A 21,095-nucleotide genomic window follows, 5' to 3' on the forward strand; every position below is an offset into this window, starting at 1 on the left:
GAGCGGGAAAGTCGGAGCACAACATGACGAATAGAATAACATGTAACCGAGCAAGCGCGATTTAGTGCAAAAACAAGCATGCAAAGTGTGTTAAGAAAAATGCCCTGCAAAATAAAAAAAAAAACAGTCACAATAATGCAAAAACCAAATGAAATACACTAATGAGCGAAAACAAAAACCAAGAAGAATGAATAAAATTATCAGTTCTAGTATGGCAATGGAACTAATAAAAAGGTAGAGAGAGCAAGTGAATTTATTGCTTCATCAAGATGACCCTCGAAGTTGTTAAAATGTATACATGATCTAATTAAATTATTAAACAAATATTAAATAAACAAGGTAAGCGATTATTGCTGTTAGTTTTATGTTTCATTACTTTAGTAACATTTATTATATTTTTAATAAACATTTTGTTAATTATTTTCGCCGGTTCGTAGCTTGTGAATGAAGTGCAGTGCAATTCCCGGTTACGAACTGTGGTATTGATGCTTGACTGTGCGACTGTTGTAAGGCTCTGTGCCAGGTATGTCAAACACCACCCTTATGATGAAGTTCGCTGATGAAGGGGTTCGCTCCTTTGTGCTATTATTATGTAACAGGGTTTTTAAAATCTTTAATTGAAAAAATACGAGAAACCACCAGATATTTATAACGGCAACTTTGTACAAAATAATTTTTGAATAATTCCCAAAAAGTAATCCTAAAAAAAAGGCGATAATCGATACGATATCTTAGACTTAAGAGAGATCAGTGCAATGAATGTGTAATGTCTTCTCATTTGTGAGTCTTCTACTTTGTGTCGGAAGGGTATCTCTAGATATATCACAGGATCAAGGTATCTGATCGGAGAAGTCCTCGATTCGCCCTATTACCAGTCATCGCTGTAGTTAGGGAAGAACCAAATAGCCTCTTCCAGCTATTGAATAAAGTTATCACTCGGGTCTTAGCGGAACTGATCCCGATTCACTAATCTGTTGCTTATTTTTAAATAAATAATTCAAGACTATCTTTCAGTTCTTTAGTTCCACCAGTTTAAAGATTTGATTTCTCCAGGTATGTCCAGGTGCCATCTGTAAGTAAAACTGATGAACATCATAACAGTTGATGCTTGTTGAGCATATTCTTCTTTACCAGCCCAACAACCTCAAGAGGTCAAGCCCTACCATTTCTGGCTTACTAGATTTAATTTTACCACGTAACCGGATAATCAGTCATTTGTACGAGGGTTTGGACCGAATGGGAGTTTAGACTGGTCCTGTCGTGTGAAGACCGGCACTGCTATCAATACACCACCAGCCCACCCCAAACTAAAAGATTAAAACTGCAAAATATTTACTGCAATGAATAGAAAAAAAATCATCTTCATCATAAAGATAGATTATTTAAAACTTTATATTACACGTAGGGGAATTTCCATCTGCTTTCGAGAAAAGATTGCTCAACCCTGCCCAACATACACGATTCTTGGTGTTAGTTCAATGTACACTACGCTAATTATGCGTGGATGCTTGTTTTCCACGACGGGAGAAGCCATTCGATCGCAGCGTTGCGTACTCAGCGTGCCTTTCGCCGGAGAGGAGAACGATCGAGCAAACCGAGAGAATCAACGATGCAGAGCAAATTACTCAAATGGAAAATTATGTGGAAAAGCATAGCCGTGCGGCATAAGTAGCATAAAACATAGCATACAACAGTGTGTATGTTTTCAAGTAACTTGTTGAGGGTTTTTGATTGAGCGATAGAATTGGTAGGAAAGGGTTCTTGTGCAGGTTTACCTCATCTTATTTTGAAGCAGTCTTATACTTGAAGTTGAATTTTGAAAAGAAAATGGTTTTGTTTGAATGGAAAAAGGTTTGATTGTTATTAATATGGAGGAATGAATGTAAACTAACAGCAGCAAAACAATCATTAAATTATATTCCATTCTGGAATGCTCATCCATTATTTTGATTTGTGATGGCATGAAAACAACGGGAGAAAATGGTACGCTCCACGAGAGAACGAGCCATTTTCCCTTCGGCTGGGCATAGAAGAGCGAAAAACTGTGCGTTCTCCCCATGGTTCACGCATCTCGAGGTGAGTCGAGAGAGTCGACATGTGTGCGGTTGGCTTAGCAGCCAACTTAACCGAGAGCGGCAGCTCAGTTGCAGTTTGAAGTTGAAATTCAGCAGATCGACCGAGGGCTCAACGTCTTTTTCGGACAGAACGGTGGCTCGTAGTTACAGCTATTGCTTTGCTACTACCTATTCTGCTATACTCCCAAACATTGGAGCGACACGGTACGTAAGAAGCAGCATAAAAACAATTCGCTGAGAAGAGACTCATTGACGGTGAACGTTAAAAAAATAAGCGGCAGCAGCAACAACACAAAAACAGCAAAAAAAAACCCCAACCACAACCAGTGAGTGAGGGTGGGCTATACAGTGGTGAGGGTGACAGCCCCCGTACAGCATAAGGCCTGTAATTTTTCGGTACGGGCCGTTGCTTTGTGGTGGCACGGTGGGTGAAAGATGCCTTTTCACCGTACGGTGGTGTTCTTGGGCCGCAACGAACCTTCCGGTCGGAGGAGTGCAAGTTTTAGTTCGACGATCGTGTTTTGACGCGCGTTTTCACGGCTCGGTGCACGGTTGCGAAAAGCCCGGATAAAGTGCGGCAACGTTTAACGGAGTGTGGGTCATTTGAATTGTACGAAACACAGGGCACACATTCGGTGCGACTTGTGCTAAAGGGCACAACGGTGTGTGTAAGTGCGAGCTATCGATATGGTGGCATTCCGCGCAGAAAGTGTGTGATTGATCGAGCGGGGAAGATTTTCCTTCCTTTCTTTCGTATCGGTGAGTGAGCAAGTGAGTTTGAAGATTGCGCGTACAATTGTGTGAACAAGTGTTTGCTCGGGCACAGAGAGGAAGTACAGTGCTGGGCGTTGTGTTTTACGGTTGCTCAAGTGTGCGAAACCAAGGTCAGAATCATCCCTCAATCGGATGGAAAACTTTCTTTTTTTTGCAACGTTTCTATTGTAAAATACGAAGAAGCATTAGTTTCACACCGATAATTGTGCTCATGTTATGAGAAGAAAAGTGTACGCAGGTGGAGAATTGGAAGAAATTAAGATCTTAGTAGCATGGGTATAAATATCCGCTTCAAAGGTGAATTCTACACACTTCAAACAGTCGTCCATTAACATCCTAACCAGCATTACAGAGATAACGTTGTAATTGCACTGCATTTATGCAACATTTAACCCTGGCATCAAGAAGCTGAACGGCGGTGTTACATTGCGGGGTTTTCGTCGGTGTCGTGAAATTGCAAACTAAACCAACCACTACAATACGGAACGCCATTCGCGTGGTGCCGTGCGTGCTATGGCAGCAGCAAACATCTTACGGAACGCGGCAACCCACAAAACCGTAGCGGAGCCTAGGATGAGTTAGTGCCTACAGTGCCGTGCACAGCAAGTGATTCCGAAAACCGAGATTCAGACAGTGTCGGTAGAATAAACGCGTGCGGGAGCGAAAAGAAAAACAACAACCTGTTGCGTTGCGCACAAGTAGCGGGGAACAAAAAAAAAAAAACCCAATCGGTGTAAGCCGTGAGTGATAAAACGGTGAAAATGGGCGCGTACGGTGTAAGGGTGGTGACGGCGGCACTATTGCTGTGTCTGCTGTTTTCATCTGCCAGCTGCTACATGCGAGACTTTTCGTATAAACATGAGATCAACGAAATGAGAGGTAAGTTTTGTGACTTAAATGGTTAATAATTGTTGTAAGCAAACAGGTTTTGGAACAGCTCGGTAATGCATTGTGTATGAATTGGTAAGGCGAATCTCACGTTTTAAGTAGTCACAAGGGCTTTTGCCTTAGTGTTCGGGCTAAAATAGCGAAGGTAATAAAGCGAATCTCAATGTTTGCCAAACATATCTAGCTACTCGCCTATTAACCTATGTAAATATCCGTCTGATCAGTCTTTCCAATGGATCCCTTCATTCTAGGTGATCATAAGCCTCAATAAGTATGTGCTCTAAAGCATATGCGCACGATCATTTAAGAATTCGAAAAGAGATTTTCGATAATTAAGATTTTTGTGTAAAATATTTGAGAATTCTTTAGCAATTTTGAGAACTCAATACCAAGCGCAAATTAACGCCTGATATTGAGTAACAACCTTATGGAGTCACTGGTTTATAAGTTGTGATCTTTGTCTAGAATAGATTTGAAGTTCAAAAATAGTCTCAATAATTAGACGAGTGCCTCAAATCTTAAATTTACATGCATAATAATGAACTTCGATTTGTTAATATTTGAATAGAAACCGTAAATTTAATATTAACAAATGATAAACTCCTTTCATTACACATTCACCAACTCTATGACCATTCTATTGTCAGACTAATTCTCATATATAAAGGTAAAATAAAAAATTTCCACAATACGATTAAATCTTACAGCTTTCTGACGCATTATCGTTGTTATGTTAAACGTTTCGATCGAAATATTGTAAAATAATCTTTCTCAAAAACAAAAACATCAAAACCAACCCCATAATGCCACAGTAAAGAAGCGGGTTTAGGGCGGCCAATTCGCGCACTTCAAGGTAAACGGCACCCACGCGATTCCGCCGATCGTTTGCCACGGGACGGGGCGCTACATGCGCGTGTGCGCGGGGCGGTCAGGCAGCATTCACTCGTCGATCGAGTAGATCTTATTGCGTCATAAATTATTTATACACCACCACTACTAGCGAAAGGTTTCGAAGGGGTGATCGAAGGAGATTCGCTCAAAATGCTGCTGTTCGACATTAGTTAGTGCTGTGAGGTTAGTTTCTTTTCTTTGTTGCTTTTTTGTATATTTACAACGATTTTGTTTTGTTTCCAACGCTACACATGCTTGCGTGGCAATTAGAGACCGTTGCTATACCGTGTTCGGCATCAAAAGACGTTTTGGAAGTTCCAACTGTTGTGTTTTGAGCTACGGTCACTCATAAACGCGTCACGTTGAGCGTTCGTTCTCAAAAAAAAAACAGTTTTCAGTTTCCTCGCGAATTTCCGAAACAGGATACGATAAGCTACTTCATGCGTGAAGGAGAACAGTTCGCGTTGGGGTTTTGTTCAACCGCGTAAGGTTGCGGGTATTAAAACGCAAAAGTTAATACACAAAAGACGCAAAATAAATATTTTGTTCCACGTGCTCCACAAAAACAAAAAAGACTAAGCGCAACCCTTGATGTTTATCGCCACCTTTTGAGGCTGCTGCGAGTTCATGTTGCTTCCCGATAAGATAGCGCTCAGGGCTATTTTCTCCCTCGTTCGAAAGGGGTGTATCTAGTTTGTTCGCGCTCAACCCTACGCAACTGACCCGACCAAGTCGATCGTGAACCTGACGCAACTGGAACGATGTGTTGGAACAGCCGGCAACATCCTTCAAGCGAATGATTCGTCTCGTCTCGGCCGTTTCTGTGACGGGAAAATGGGATAATTGATCGTTCTCCCAATTGCAACATTCGGCACCGACCCGAAACGATCTCGGGCCTCGGCTTAACCGTAAGCTGCCGGGGTGGGTTTGAGATTTTTCCATCCAATCCGCTCGTTCCACGGACGGGAATCTCCGCCGACGTAATCCAATGCGGCTTCTGCTGGATCTAGTTCGGGCGGCCCGCAGAATGCGATATTCTACGGTTTCCTGTGACGAAACGCTGCTCATCCCTCCAAATCCTGTGCGTCTGTTTGGCAGGTATGTGCAATTATATAATGCAATGCAACAACGAGTCCAACACGCACCGCTGCAAATTTTCCTCCAGCCTCAGTTGCTCGGGGAATCCGATTTCGACGAGGAGGCGCACATCAGAAACCGAAACGCATCGCTGCAGCCTTTTGTGTTTTCTTGCCGTTGTTGTTGTGGCCAGTTGTTTTATTTCTCCGGAACTGCGGAACCGGCGGAATTCTGCCCAAAAACACATGCTGCACCTCGCTGCACATCGGTCAGTGCAGAGAAGGTTTTTGTGCATCCTTTAGTGTTATGTGTCTTCGAGAGTAAAAAGGCGCACCAACCTGCACTGATGTTTGTGGCCGAAACACAGGTAAAGTTCACCGTGTACGGGATGGTTCTGAGCCCGGTTTGGGTTTGTCGGTGTTGGTGAGCATAATGATCACGGTGGGCACTGTTTGGCCTATAGTGAAAAACAATGATTATGCTCAGCATGCTCAACTCACGACTCACTTCTCACCGGCAGCAATTGCGATGCAGTCGTCTTCGGTTCAGGAGGGTTTTGTGGTATGTGAGTGCTCTTTTCAGTACTGTTTTACACACATTTTGTGTGCCAACGTATGCTTTCGTTGATTGCTCTCCCACCGTACCTGCGATCGAGTGTGTTTTGGGATCCTTCTCTCCATTCGCCTTACTTTTTTTTTGTTCGTGTTTATTTCTTCATCATTTGTTTGATACCCTTCATTCTGCTGCAGTTCGTTTCTTCTGGCTCTTGAGCTTCCTTCGCTTACTTATGCTGCCCGTTTATGCTACCCCTTCGTTCCCCGTGCAAACCCCTCTCTCCTGCCACGCCATTCCATTCATTCACCCGCAGCGTTTTCCTTTACCTTTTGCCTTGTTTTTCACCACCTTTCACCCGGGTTCTCCTCACCAGGGCACCGCCATGTGAACCTGTGTGTTGTGCTGGTGGCACACCGTACACACTTACACACCGTACCGCTTACCATCGGAATGATGAGTAAAAGCTGCAAAAGATGCAAAAATGGGAAAACTGGTGCACTTCCCTTTTGCACGCATCGCCTGCCCGACGGTGTTACCTTTCGGCCATTGTTGATCGAATGCCCCAGTGTCCATGCCCAGGCCAGCAGAAAGTATCAGCTTTCTTCCGACGGTTGTACAGCAGCTGGATTGTCGGGTTCTGCCAGAGCGCGCTAGGTTGCCAATAGACAACGTTTGCTCGTTGTAATTCTTCTGAGAAATTCGCCAAATATGAGCAACCTTCCGATCGTGATGCTATGTGTTGCTCATCAATATGCGGAAGCGGTGACACATAAAGTTGCTCTCTTGGCAAAAATAAACGCTGCAATCTATTCTGATTGTGCGAGACAAGTTTTGTAAACAGTGTTGAACTTTTCAACCACAATTCCACTAATCTCCGGGAAGGTGATTCAACATCCATACCAAGCTTATGTCACTATGGGAGGTTGTTTTTTTTGCAATCTTCAATAGCTCAACCACTCAGGAAAGAGCCGAGCTAAACATCAACAACGCGGCTTGTAAGGTTACGATTGTAGATAGGCTATTTGCAGATAGATTTCATTGCCTCATTGCCCTAGTCTCTGACGTAGCCTTCTGCAAGTAAACAAATTCACAACACCAATTCGTTGTGGTATTATTATGGTGGCACACGCTTTAATGCGCTCTCAGTGCTAACGGATGTCTTTGAGATATGCAAGTTGTTCGCGCGATGCTTTTGTTTTGTTCTGCAAACGGTGGCATCCGAATGCAAAATCGGTGGGCTAGATGGGCGGCCAGAAGATTTTCAGATCAAGAATCAAGGAACAACAACGGACAGCGAAGAACGAAACAAACAAAGGAACACTGACCGTTGGCGTTTTATATGTGCATTTGTATGCATATGCTCGTGGGGACTGGTGCAGTCGGTGAATACGTGGTTTAATTCGAGGCTCAGCTTCGTCTGCACGAATTCAAGACGAATCTCATTTGGTGCATGAAATATGCAAGGCTCAGGACGCCTCTGAATGTATGTAAAAACAAACTCAATCAGTTGCCGGGCAGTTTGTTGGGAGCCGAAAGCACTTTTATTTTCGCTTCCCGGAGCCTTGGAGCTGTATACACACAAAACACTGCCATGCGTTGGCCATTGCGCAAACAAACATTTCGGATCAGTTTGGGCCGTCAACGCCCGTCAGGCATCATAACACGGTCGGCTTACAACCCCAACGTGCAGTGGGGTGCTGGTTTGCGGTAGGATTGTATGCGTACCGGGCAGACTGTTTATGTTTTGCCGGGCACAATTCAGCGGTGGGGCCATGATTTAAGGCTAAGATATTACCCTATCTGCAAGACTGGACGCCACGGTTCGCACACATCGCTTGCCTTGCTTTCTTTGCTGCTTAAGTCTTCCGCGCTCCTACTGTCCAGCGAGTGTTCAATTGCAGCTTTTACACCGCATTTCGCAGTCGGTTACAAGCCCAAAAATACCCCGGGAGCTAGAACCCGTTTCAACGACCACGCACTGTTCTAGTGCGCGCGGGTCGTGAACCAATGCTAGAAAACAAAGAACCCTAACAGCGGCTCAGGCGACGAACCTCTTGCGGCCTTTTCGCACAGCCACGGCTAGCCGTACAGCCAAACTGGTGCCATTAATTGTCAACGTACGCATGCAAATCACCAATCGAAACAAGTCCTCCCACACGCGCGTTGGGCTAGCTGTGTAAGCCGGCGAATACTTCTCCCCACTCAGGTTCTGGTCCAGCCCGGTGTACCGAGAAGGAAGGAAGGATAATTAAATGGTGGTGTTGTGAAACGACGCAAACTATCGGTGCTCCCGAACGGCAACGGCAACGGTGTGTACGGGGTGTAAAAATTTGCAGCCAGCACTAGTTAAAATAGCGTTAGCGTTTGCTATAGACTATCTGTTTCGTACGCTCCTACACCGCATGCAAGCCACGTATCGTATCGGTGGAGTTTAGCGCACTCGACTCGGAGAGTAATGAAGGAAAGCTTTCTTATTGACCTGATTTATTTTCGGTGTTTTTTTTCCAACTGTGTGCGATCGCCATACGGATTCCATCTGGGCGCCATCGACACATGTTTGTTGATGGAAACAAATCGGGGCTCACAAATCATACGGTCTCTTGTTTTGTGCTCATTTAATTAATCCCAAAACGATGATGTTTCTGAACCATAAGCGACGTGTTTTAAATGTTTAACGAATAATGTTTCCTTTCCGGCACATTGGAGTTATATTTTTCATCACAAATATTTCACCCGTGCTTCTCGACAACTCCTTTATTTACTATCCGCGCCCAATCATTTCGCTTTTTGAGATTCACCGCACAACCTCACCGACTTACATGTGCACGGCTGATTCGAAGCGAACTCGTTCGGAATCAATTAAATTCCGGTAAGAGGTTCCTGGAAAATGGGCTGCATATTAATAATGCGTGCCCGCGTGCATTCATCCCCGCTTGGGCCGCTCAATCCGTGGCTCTAAATTTACATACCCATGCAGAGGCCGTGATTGTGCATACCCATGATTGTGCGACGCTGTGTGCCCGGCTGTTCGGCCACAGCCTTCTTTTATCATCACTGGTAGAGCAACGTTTGTTTTGACATGTTTAATAAGCAAAGTTCATATCATGCCAGTGCAGCTCTCAGCCCAAAGCCCTCTTGACCAGAGCCTGCTGCAATTTCGACACACTCGACAGTCGGTTTGATACCGTCGGCTGTATCTCGTACGGCGAACTTGATAAGATAACAGGTCTAAAGTCATCATACGCCGGTACAGTCTTGTTTACTTTTCTATCCAGATAAAACGCTCAGCGCAACAGTTGGTGAATAAATATCAATAGAGAAATAAATACAGAAAACCACTTACAAATAATTTCTCAACCTGGTTTACAGGCGTTTGTGGACTGACTTTGTCTGGTGTTTGTCACTTGTCATGGTGGAGCATTGCGGTCAATCTGGCTGAGGAGCTGGGGATTTTGGGTGATTGCACCACGACAAATTGATTTGATAAAGACTCAACTGCTTTTAATATTGCAAGTAAACGCTTTAAAGTGTATAAGAAACCTTTGACAAAAGTTAGTCTTATCTGTTGAAATATGATCTGATAGAAGCTACCGGTTTGCTGAGCAAAGCATTTAATTTTACGTCAGCAATTTCGCATTTACCAAGGTAGAGCTATCGCCAGGCAGCTACTTAGTACAAACTCATCAAAAAATCAAACTTCATGCCAGACTCTTATGGCGAAGGCTGGAAGGTATAAACGCTCAGCCGTGCATCACACCACGATCTTCAGCTTGAGGGACAATTTCTCGGAAAAATCTCATTTTATACACCGTAACGAACGCATTATCGCATGGTTTCTCTGCTGTGCACGTGCCCAACGGTTTAGCCGCGTTAGTTGAATGTTTTGTTTCATATAATTCAGGGCGATCGGATGCCCTCCGCTTCATCTCATCCATCACACGGTGGCCTGTCACGGTGACCATCCACCCGAAAGCCCGCGGAAACCATTGTGGAAATGTGACCCTTGCTGGGTTTGGGGGTTGTGAGCCTTGCCATCGCGGCCATCATCCGGGGACCGCACCAACACCACGACACATCCGCTTAGTGTCGGTTTATAGTGTGAATTTTAAATTGCCATAGTCGCTGTTTGCTTCGTCTGCACCATCATCACCGTTGTTGGCAGTTCGCTTGCTTCGAAGTAAGAAATTCGAACCCTTGTGCGGCTCGCGACCCACCTATACACACACACACACACACCCTGTTTTCCACTAATCCGCTTGTCACAATGTCACGGTGTCTGTGCGTGCGTGTGTGTGTGTCCGGGCACGTCTCGCTAAGCCATCAAGCGGTGGAACGATCCGGGCCGCGCAATCCGATGGGGAATAATAAATTTTGTAATCACAACTCCCACGCATCGGCTTAGCATTGAATGTGCGCGAAGCGGTCGGCCTGGGATGGGTTTATTACATTTATTAATCACGTACAGTGTGTAAGAAAAGTGCCGCACCGTCTGACGAAAGGAAGGTAGGGAACGGTTTTGTGGTTGAAACCAATTTATTTAAACGACTATTGTTTGACATATTTTATTATGAGTGAAAGTTTATTTTTATATTTGAAAATAAATTTAAATAACGGAAATTCGAACAGAAACTCATTTAACATTGAAAAAACCAATATTCTTCTTCGTTTCTATTTTAAGTGTGAATTCTACCAAAGAACTCTTCTTTTCCATTTGAAAAACTCCTTCGTTTAGAGAGTTATTTTTTCTGTAGAATGAACAAAAGGTACAATAAGTTAAACACAACTCTTTAACTTGTCCAGCTTGAAATCGAAACATGATTTAATGAGATCCGCCCTATTTCATTCTATAGTGGAGATATTCAAGTTACAGTTATTTCTCAAAAGTTAAAGACTTTAGAAAAGAAATACAGCAAATGGTAGTGGTGAATCAAAGATGGAAACATCAAAAATAGAAGCTAAGAAATTGAATATTTTAAAGGCCTACTTATATGTTACTTATATAGCAACTACAGCAGTTAATTTGGAATTTAGGAGTCTTAGTTTAAGAACTCAATGTCTGTTCGATGCACCAAGCATTTGTGAAATTGATCTTCTTTTATGCAAAATTTATCATTATCTCTCGTTATGCCATAAATTTAGAACACACTGTAGCACTGCTTTATTGATCATTTAGCCAAGAACCGTCCGACTGTACACATTCTATACCATCTCAGCATATTCTTCTAAACATTTGTGGTTTAAAATTAATTTTTCATCCATCATTTAAAAGCTGTGTTACTTTTTTTGCTTTAAAACAGCATCAGATGAGGCCAGCGAAGAATACCGCTCAAATATAATAAACTAAACCGGGGAACCTTCGAATGCTTATGTTCCGAATGATTAACGCTTGAATTTGTTGCTATCCCGCGGCAAAAAAAATAACGATTTGACGGAACACCAAAGGTGACACCTAGCGCTTGTTGCATCATCGGCATCCCGATCGTAAGACGAGCAACAGGTCGCACCGTTTCTTAGGTCTTCTAGTTTTGTGCCATTTTTGCATTCATTACGATGCTGTACACATGTGGCTGGGCACAGCGACGCAGGAATGATCATAAATCTTACCACTCCATTCACAAGCCCCGCATCGTGTTGGCCTTCGACGAAAGAGTAAATGTGCATGTGTCTGTGTGTGTGTGTGGGGCTGAAGTTTGTTTTTTAAATGCTCAGAATGCATGTGCTTCTCGGCGATACAGCATGTAAAACGCTACATGGGGCATTTTGCATACGCTTCTTCGAACACCGCTTCATAGCAAAGCGACAGCAAACTCGAGAAACTTCTCTGGGCGATATCGCATCTGTATCGGGTTGAGATTTTACAAACCTTTTTCCTTCCAATGGTTGCTTCTTAGTGAGGCGATAATCAGCGAAAAAAGAAGAACCAGCGTCCGCATCATTTCATGATGACCAACCATAAAGTTTAACGAGCAGCTGGCAGTCGCTTTAAAACTTTCGGGCTGGAATTCGGAAAATTAAGCTTCACGGTGAAAGCATGGCTCTCGCCACATGACCTTCCCATTTGATGGGGTAGGAAACGGTGACACGCCCGGTCCCCAGTGCCAGCTTCAAGCGCTGGAGTGCTTCATTCTGTTTCGGGGGTTTTATTTCCAACTTTTATAACTTCATTCCCGGGCGGAGGTTTCCCGCTGCAGGCCGGGTAATGGTTAAAAGTGTAGCTGTGTTTTATTTGCCATCTTTGATTTTTGGCCTGCTGATGACTTCTAGGCTTTTCATTAGCGTGGAATGAGGCGGTGTGCGAGATCATGCCGAGTGGGTCCATGGTGCTTTCGTTTGAAAGGAGACGAACCGTTTCGGACAGTCGTTTGGCGGCATTCCGGTGTGTTTGAGTGCCTGGCGATACCGTTAAATCGTCGCTGCTTCCGGTGTCGTTGGAGCTAATCAACTGGATCGTCAAAAGATCGTGAAAGGAAAATGTTGGAAACATTCAGCCACGGGCAAGGTTCTTTAGATAGGGTTGGCCGGGTTGCAATGCGTACCATACAATGTCAGCGGGCGAGTAATTTTGGATTCCACCGTCCATTCGCCGTGCAGGACATTGTCGGTGATCGTTGACTTGGAAAATGAGTTTGTTTTGTCCGGAGAATCTTGTTTTTTTTACTATCAATTAAATCTTCATGTGGAGAAGGTGTTTTTTTTTTTAAATGGAAGGTTCAAAAACAGATGTCGCCCTATTTTTTCATTTAAAAAATCTATGTCACTATGTCTGTGATAAGAAACCACGCACAAAGTGGCCAGGTATTCCCATTGACTGAGCGCATCATCTTGGAGTAAGAAAAAAAAGACATCTTAGGAATGAAAAATTGCGGTAATTTTGATTCCTTCCAGCTGTCCTATAAACAATGTCCTGCCAGAAGTGTCGCTCTGCAGGGGTAACAGTTATCACAATAATTGTCGCCCCATTGCTGATCGGGTTTTATTTCCGTTTGATTCTCACGATCTCACGAGTTGCATTGCGATGCCTTCGGGAAGGAATTCTTCTCGCCCGACCGGATGCAGCGGTGGTGCTAGCAAGACCATTCGTAAGATATGTGATAATTATCCAGGTACGTCCGGTTGGTGATTCTCGGCACACACAGAAATATCAAGCCCTTACTAAGAGCCAGCAAAACAGCCTACAGACACACTACTGTGTTACGAATTACGACGAGTCGAAGCAATCGGACACATCCACCGCCTCGAGTTGCATTTGACCCACGGGCTCTATCATTTAGAATTACCGCTAGAGCGCCGCTGGAACAATATTTTCGCTGTTGTACATGAAAACGAAGCGAACAGGAAAAAAAAACACAACAACTTCATCATACTTTGAACTTCCGCTGCTCATTTTGCTTCCTTCATCACATCCGAGCGCATCGAACAGGGTCGCTTGCCTTGAAGCTGTGACTTGTGTCTTGTGCTTGTGGTTACGAGATGTTCGAGATGGTACGCTCGTAGGCAAATGACACTCCCATCCACCGTACGGAGATGGTTCCGAGTCGGTTTTGCATGAACACGACTCCCAACATCCTTCCGGTGGAACAGGATATTCGAAGGCATCTCGAAGACCTAACGCCGATACTGATAATAAGTGACTACGAATCAGTAAGGGCGCACACCATCAGCAACAACATCCAAGTGGAAAGTAGTTGGAAATAGAAGAGAGAAAAAAAAAACTATCAACGGATGTCATTCACAAAGGAAGGAGCTGCAGGGTGTGGACAAAAGAGGGCATAAAACAGCTCAAAAAAGGGCAACTTCCGACGCACGGCGTTCAACAACAGCACTTGGCACATCCTTTCGTGCGTTTCGAACGCTGATGAATGAAGAATTAATTGGGCAGTGATGTCTCCCTGATCATGCGAGATGATCTATTCAGAACCGAACAACATGGGATACATCCTTGAGGTTGAAGCGTTTCTGTTCAGAAGCCAGCCTCTTCTCAAGGGTTGCGCGTTGAGTGCGTTCTTGTTTGTTATTCTAATTTCTCAACAATGAAGAAAACACAGTGCCTCATCATAATTCCACCCTTTCTACTTTTGGGTTTGAGTTCGTTTTTCGTTGTTCTTCGCCTATCACTGACTATCTTCAGTTTTTTCATCGAAAAAACGTTCTCAAGAGTACGTGGTGTTGTTGTTTTTTTACTGTACAACGAAATAAATAAATCACAAGAACCAAGGGCACTCCTCTTACCATCCGGTTCTGGAACTGTGGAACAGATCCTTGCCGCATCAGTACAAGATGGTTCTCAAGGGAACATTGGTTGGTTCTCCTGTTCCTGTTTCATCCATCTGCCCACCAGCCAGCCTGCCGTTCGGTTCGGAAAAATGGTGCCCATGTGTAGAAAATGTCACAGAAATTGTCTTGAAAAAATGCATTGCCCTCCGTACCGACGTCTCGCGGCACTCGTGTACCACTCTCCCGGGCACCGTACTGTAGCGTAATGATGTGAAAACTTTCCATCATCAAGTGGTCGCGATAATTGTAGCCTTGACAGTGGTCTGGTGCATCGTGAGAATGCACCGGATAAAAGGGCATCGAGCGATAAGCGAGTGAAGAAATGGAGGACAAAACAAAAATAAAACCGCACAACAACGATCTCAATGTGTATGGCACAAAATTTGCGCGCACTTCACTCACCAAGACGACACATTCCCACAGCATCTTGAATGGTGCGTGTGCTGAGATGACGTCTGGCCGAGCTCGTCGCTCCCCGATGTGATCGGTAGCTGGTGAAATGCTTCATCCAAAAGGGCTAGGGAAAGAAAAATGCGCTAAAGAAACCCCCCAATTGTGGGCCCAAAAACCGGATCGTTTTGTCGATCATTTGAGTTCGAAATTAATTTCCGAATGCTGGGTGGGTTGTGCAGCGTCCCTGTCCCCAGGGCAGTAAGAAATGGATGGCAAATAATTCATTTAGCCTTTCAATTGCTGTTTGTTTCTCATTTGTTTGCTGTCGTCACCGTCGGGATGGCAATTGGGTCGGGGCGGATTGTAAAAAATGGCCAATTAAATCGATATTTCCAAACCGTTCGAGGTTGCGGTGTGCTTTATGGGCGGGTGTGACCATCTTTGGTGCGAGCGCCCTCACAAACGGGAACATCGCCACCATTCCGGTGCTGGTGCTGGTCAGTCACTTCCCTTTAGTAAACGCATTTGGGACACACTTTTCGAATGCATCCATTTAGTCGATCATCGAACGGGTTCGATTGTGTGTGCGAGGTGATGAAGGTGAAACACTACACGATTTATTTAATGCATGATTGACCCCTCGTTTGGAGCAGGCCAAAGGTGTCCGTGGTAAGGGTGGGGGAGGTCAGTCGTGAGTGTGTGCCCATGTGTGTATCCAGTGTTCCAGCACTTCATCCTCTCTATAGCATTTTGATGAGAAATGTCAGACATTGGATGCATCTTAGCCCGGCCTTTTTTTTCTCTCTCTCTGTTGGTTTGTTTCTTGAATGCATAAAACAGAAAACATTGTCGCACCCCGCGTTGGGTGCATCTGTACCGTTCCCATTCCCGACCATTTGCTACTACAGTGTGCGGGAGTAGCAGAAGCGTTTGCCGAAGTAGCGCAATCGCAGTGAAGAAAAAACATCGGCAACAAGAAAAAATACACTTCCCGGCTTGAAACTCAAGTGCTTTCAGATGTTCGAGAGCGAGGTTCGAGGGTTTTTGTCTTTGCGCTCCGACCCAGGACATTACTTTCACAGGCGGCTTGCTGGGCCCATATGTCTTTTTTTTTGCTTCTTCCAGAATGGCATGGAAATGATCTCATGCTCTCGCGTGATACTGTGCAGCATGGGAGCACAGTGAACAGTGATTTGTTGTTCGCTCGTCATGGCTTGTGAGTCAAAATTATTTTTCCACTTCTCGGAAGCTTGCCAACCGATCCGATTGCTGGTGGTGTTGCTGTGTTGCTTGCTGGGTGTGAAGGAGGCGACTATTATGGACAGTTTCATTGCGCATCATCTGTGAGGGAAAATGTAACAAAAAATGGCACAGTAAATAATAGCTTAATGTTGCATTTATTAAGTGGAAGATATCTACTGTTGGCGAATTAATTCTAATGGTGGCAAAGAATAACATTAAGCTGGAGATTTATGGAATTTGAAGAGCAACAAGCAAAGCAATTATTCTTGGTAAATTTCCGAGAACAACAGCAGTTATTATTTAAAGACGAATAGCGATAAAAGATTCCCTTTTGTATTTGTTCTATGAAACAGTGCAACCTTATCTGTTTTTATGAGTGAATTCGTTGTACATCAATTAAAGTAGTGAATACATATCAAACATACAGCATTATTTTGCCATAAGTTGTGAAGAATCTTGTATGAAATCTCGCTGTTTGAATCAATGACACATAAACTCAGTATTGCTTTGAGTAACGTTCAGTTTAAGCATATTTATGGTTAACGGATGATAATTCTTCCCGAAAATTAATATCCACATTGCTTCAGAACCGTAAGACACCCGCCACCAAACGTTTGCGCACAGTTATTCCACTCCATCGGGCAAGTTGTGGAATGCATCTTCGGCAACTTAATCGTCGTCAATTGATTTAATTGATTTGGTCCAACAGCTCGGTTCTTTGCCCGGGGAACCGATTGCCAGTTGACGCTTTCTTGTGTCACTTCTTGGAGGGTGGAATGTGTCTGAATCGTGTACGATCAAATAGTGTATAGGTTTGTGTTTTTTTTTCTAACTGCCTCTCAACAAACGAGCCTGACAGTTTCGTTGACTTGTCGTCACTTGCCGTCACTAATGGTCGCTGGGAAAAGAGAACCAGAACCAGAGTTTGATGCGTTACGAAGATGTGGCTGATGTGTCCGCCAACCGCTAGACGCCAGCGATATAACGCTACCAACAATTGCATCTTGCCCTCAGTTGCCTCCGCAGACGGGAATTGGATGAGTAATAGTGGCATGTAATTGAGAAATATTCGTGCCGATTAGCTGCACTCGTTACGGTGCCACAAAGCAAAGCCGGAGATGGCGAGGTGCCTGCAAACCAATGTTAAAGTTCACTTACAGACATGTGTAGTACGCACTCGCGCACGTACGCCATGTTGTTTCGTGGCGTGTTTTAATTACTTCAGGATCGATTTCTAAACGTCAAGATTATATGGCAGCAGGACTGTGGTGTGCTAGCGAACTGTTGTTTCGGCTGGCTATCGAGCGTTATTGTGTGTGCGTGTTTGGTATCTTTTCTTTCGTGTTTCTTTGGCGGGGCCCACATGCTCACCGGTGTGTGCGGTCGTGTAGATCAAGAATGACTGGCTGGTTTTTCATTCACAAATCAAGCCACCATTCTGTCGAAGCACGGCCCAAGTTAGAAGACCACTGAATGTCGGAGGAGATTAGATGTGTTTTTTTTATTATTATTATTATTTCTTGGTGAGTTTTCTTGCCCGCTTCGCTTTACAAAACGTTCGCTTTACTTCATCAACCGGCAACCTCTCGGTTCAATTAAAAGCTTCTTTCATTCTCAGTGGGCTTTCGGTGATTTCTTATGACTCATTCCGGCTCGATAGAAGATTTAGGGAAGGGTTTTAGATGCGCATCACATGTTTACATTACGGACACACCTTGTTTTTATGCCTTTTCCTGAGAAGCAGGATAAAAAGCTGAATGATTTGAAATTTCTGTTTTCTTAAGAATGGTTTAATTTCAACTCAACGATTAATCTACACATGATCTTGAGAGTTACAGGTTAGGAAAAGGTCAGTTCGAAACGAGCGTCCACTGTCAGTTGTATCTCATGTCGTATCGCAAAAGAGGTCCCAATCTCAGTGAAATAAAACACATCAATTTATCAACGTATACACAAGAGGATGACAAAGATTATGCAAAACAATACATTGTAGAACCACCACGGTAGTGTTGCACAAACGGGAAAGTAACATTGTGAAGATCCGTCCTCCTTTTCCTGAGCGCTCATACCCACACATCTTCTGTCTGAACGGCATTACGAAATTCATCAACTCAGCATCCATCCCCCAGTCGAAGGTTTCCGCGGTTTCTGAGGTCCAAACCTTTAACCACACGTACACACATACACGTGTTCGCTTCCTGCGGTTCTTCTCGCGTCCCTTTCATCAGCAGCAAACTCACCAGCGTGGATCTCGCACCGATCGATCGATCGATCGATCTTTTGCCTTTCATGCAGTAAATAACAGGAAACCAGACCGGCTTTGGGGCTTGATCGTGCCTCTCGCTTACCGCATTCTTACCGCAAGCCTTGCCACTCGGGTCGACCGACCTTTTGGGTAGCCCCGTAGCGTCATCGTAGGCTTTACAAATCTGGCAAAGAATCTTACGGAGGCACCGATCCTAGGAAGAAGCATCAAGCGGCTAGCAATAGACGACACAACGGATGACTGTACGCGTAGTGTACTTAGTGTTAACTACCGTGGGCGCAAGGTTTGGCTCTATCTACGGCGACCATCTTGCTACGGAGCTACTACGTCTTCTTCTTCGACGGCGCATCGGAGCGGAGTTCTCGCTTTCCGATGTCTTGCCTTTTGGATCATCGTTCGTTCCATGCTTTTCCATGCCCAGCGTGTGGAGAAGTCTTCGAGAGTCTAAATGTGGTTATTACACACCTTACCTTCGCAGCACCGAACCTGCCCCCATCTGCCACCGGGTAGTGATCTTAGCCCGAGGGCGAGAATGTCGTACGGCGTTCGTTGGGAGCGCTCACAGTCGCACACTGCACTTGTCGTAGCACTCCAGTCGCGAATGGAGGCTGGAGCATGGTTTCGATGACGGGTTCCTCGAGGTGCCACTGTATAATCTGCAATGTATCATTAGCTGCATGAGGCCAGATTCGCACCAATCAGCATAATTAGCGCGATGACGATGATGAGTCGCATATAATTATGATCGGCTCCTTTTTTTGTTGTTGCTGTTGTCACTGTTCGTTGCGTATGGGGTTTGGCGAATGTTTTGCCACTGGACGGTCAGCGCCGAAAGAAGTACGGAAAGAACCACATTCGACGGATCCAATTTCGTCTACACTGACACACTAACCTTCAGCAATTTAGGAGCGTTGCAACTCGTATTTGAATTCATCGATCGATCTTGTTCACTTCGAAGTTTTCCGTTCCAATTTCCTACACCTTGGCAATGGTAATTGAAAACGAAGCGGCTAATAGACAATTTACTGGGAGTTCGATCATGTAATTAGAAAACCGTTCTATTTGTATTTCTACCAACCCAAAACGAATTCGCTCACGGTATCACTTAAATTGTGTGATTAATTGGTATCTTCGGCTCTCGGTCGGTCGGCACGGTGTTGTTTTCTCGCCAAGAACAGCACGGGCGTTTGTTGGATCCGCATCCGTATCTCTTTGCTTTCCCACAGATCTGCCCGAGCGCATCTGCGCAATTGGGTTCAGTTCCGGAATGTGAAGCGTTCGCGTACAGCCAGCGTCCCACGGCGGAGCGCAAGAGGAAAAACCAGTAGCCCCGAATGGTGTGGAAAAATCGGGTCCGCGGCAAAGAAATCAACCAGAACACTTAACGACCGTCGATCGTCGACTCAATTCTTCCGTAAAAGGAAACACGGCCCGGAGGTTTCCACTTTTTGCGGCGTCGGTACGCACCATCCCGTACGTACATAACGATGCCGGGACTACGGGTGGTGAGCGTTTTCGCTATTCTACCGAGTACCTAGTACGGTGTGTAACGGCCGTGACAGATCCTGGATCGTCGAGCGGATCTATTTTTGTGTGTTTGCACAACTCGCACAAGGAACCCGAAGGCACGTAACTTTCTACCGTGGTGGAAACTATTTGTTCCATTCCGTGTGCGCTGCATCTTCGATGGATGGTGCAGTCCAAGATGCGTCAAACATATGTGCGTGGAGAGTCGCCGATGTCGGGTGGGAATGGTGGTGTCTTTTCCACATTGTGGTTCAAGCAGAATGAGAAAAAGATCTCTAAAACACACCCTGTACGATCGGGTAGCAAGACTAAAACACAACCAGAACGAAGCGATTCCAGAAACGGCTTCAATTGCTGAGCGCTGCTGTCAGTGCATTATGAATTTCCCATGAAGGGATAGGTCCGAGAGTCTTGTTTCACGACCCATCCCAAAGTGTACCCCTAAGAAGGGACACTTTCATGTACAGTCGTTGTTAGTTGTCTTGATGCGCATCACCGATTCGACTACTTCCAGAGTGTTTTTGGAAAAGAAAGGTATCCGATAGAAGCGGAGTAACTGTAGCGAGAATGCCGTCCATAGACTGTTGCGCCATCTAGCGGATTCCGTGCCGATGTTTGGGGTTGGCTTGCTCAGTATGCTTCTCGGACCTAATGGGGGCCGTTTTGCACGCGTCGTTATTGGATAAAAATGTAAATGTCGTCCAAAAAGCTCTCGGCACGTCGTTACCAGACCTCGTTCACCAAAAAAAAAAAAAACGCCTGTGGGCGTATCACCGTATCAGCAGACCGATCTGAACGGGATTTAGTTTCAGAATACAAATGGGCTCGTTTAACCGAGTGGTCATCGCGCTCGTGCATTTACAGTGGGTTTTGGTGGTTGTGTATTCGTCTCGTCGCTCGCGTTCTGAATCGACTGCTAATGTTACGAGAAGTGTTTTCAAGTTAACGCAAAACAGCACGAGGAAAAAGCTAGACCATAAGCTAGACCTGTTCTGAATGTCGGGCTGGGCTCTCACTCTCCAAGGCGACCAATTACTGTGCAGTCAACTGTCACCGATTAAAATGACGCCGCGAATCGATTTCCGAACGGTTCCGATCGATCATTTCTTGGGGAAACCGTCGCGAGGTGAGCT

At 44.8% G+C, this 21,095-nt stretch overlaps 1 protein-coding gene across 1 annotated transcript in view; it reads left to right on the forward strand.

The window, feature by feature from the left end:
- Nucleotides 1–3,610: 3,610 nt before the first annotated feature.
- The window catches only part of LOC128715573 (epidermal growth factor receptor), a 90,376-nt gene continuing 72,891 nt past the window's right edge, over nucleotides 3,611–21,095 (forward strand). The window contains exon 1 of the mRNA XM_053810478.1: nucleotides 3,611–3,728. Coding sequence (XP_053666453.1) covers nucleotides 3,611–3,728 — 118 coding nt within the window. The remainder of the gene's footprint in view (nucleotides 3,729–21,095) is intronic.

Source organism: Anopheles marshallii, chromosome 3 (genome assembly GCF_943734725.1).
Source record: "Anopheles marshallii chromosome 3, idAnoMarsDA_429_01, whole genome shotgun sequence".
Lineage (NCBI taxonomy): Eukaryota > Metazoa > Arthropoda > Insecta > Diptera > Culicidae > Anopheles > Anopheles marshallii.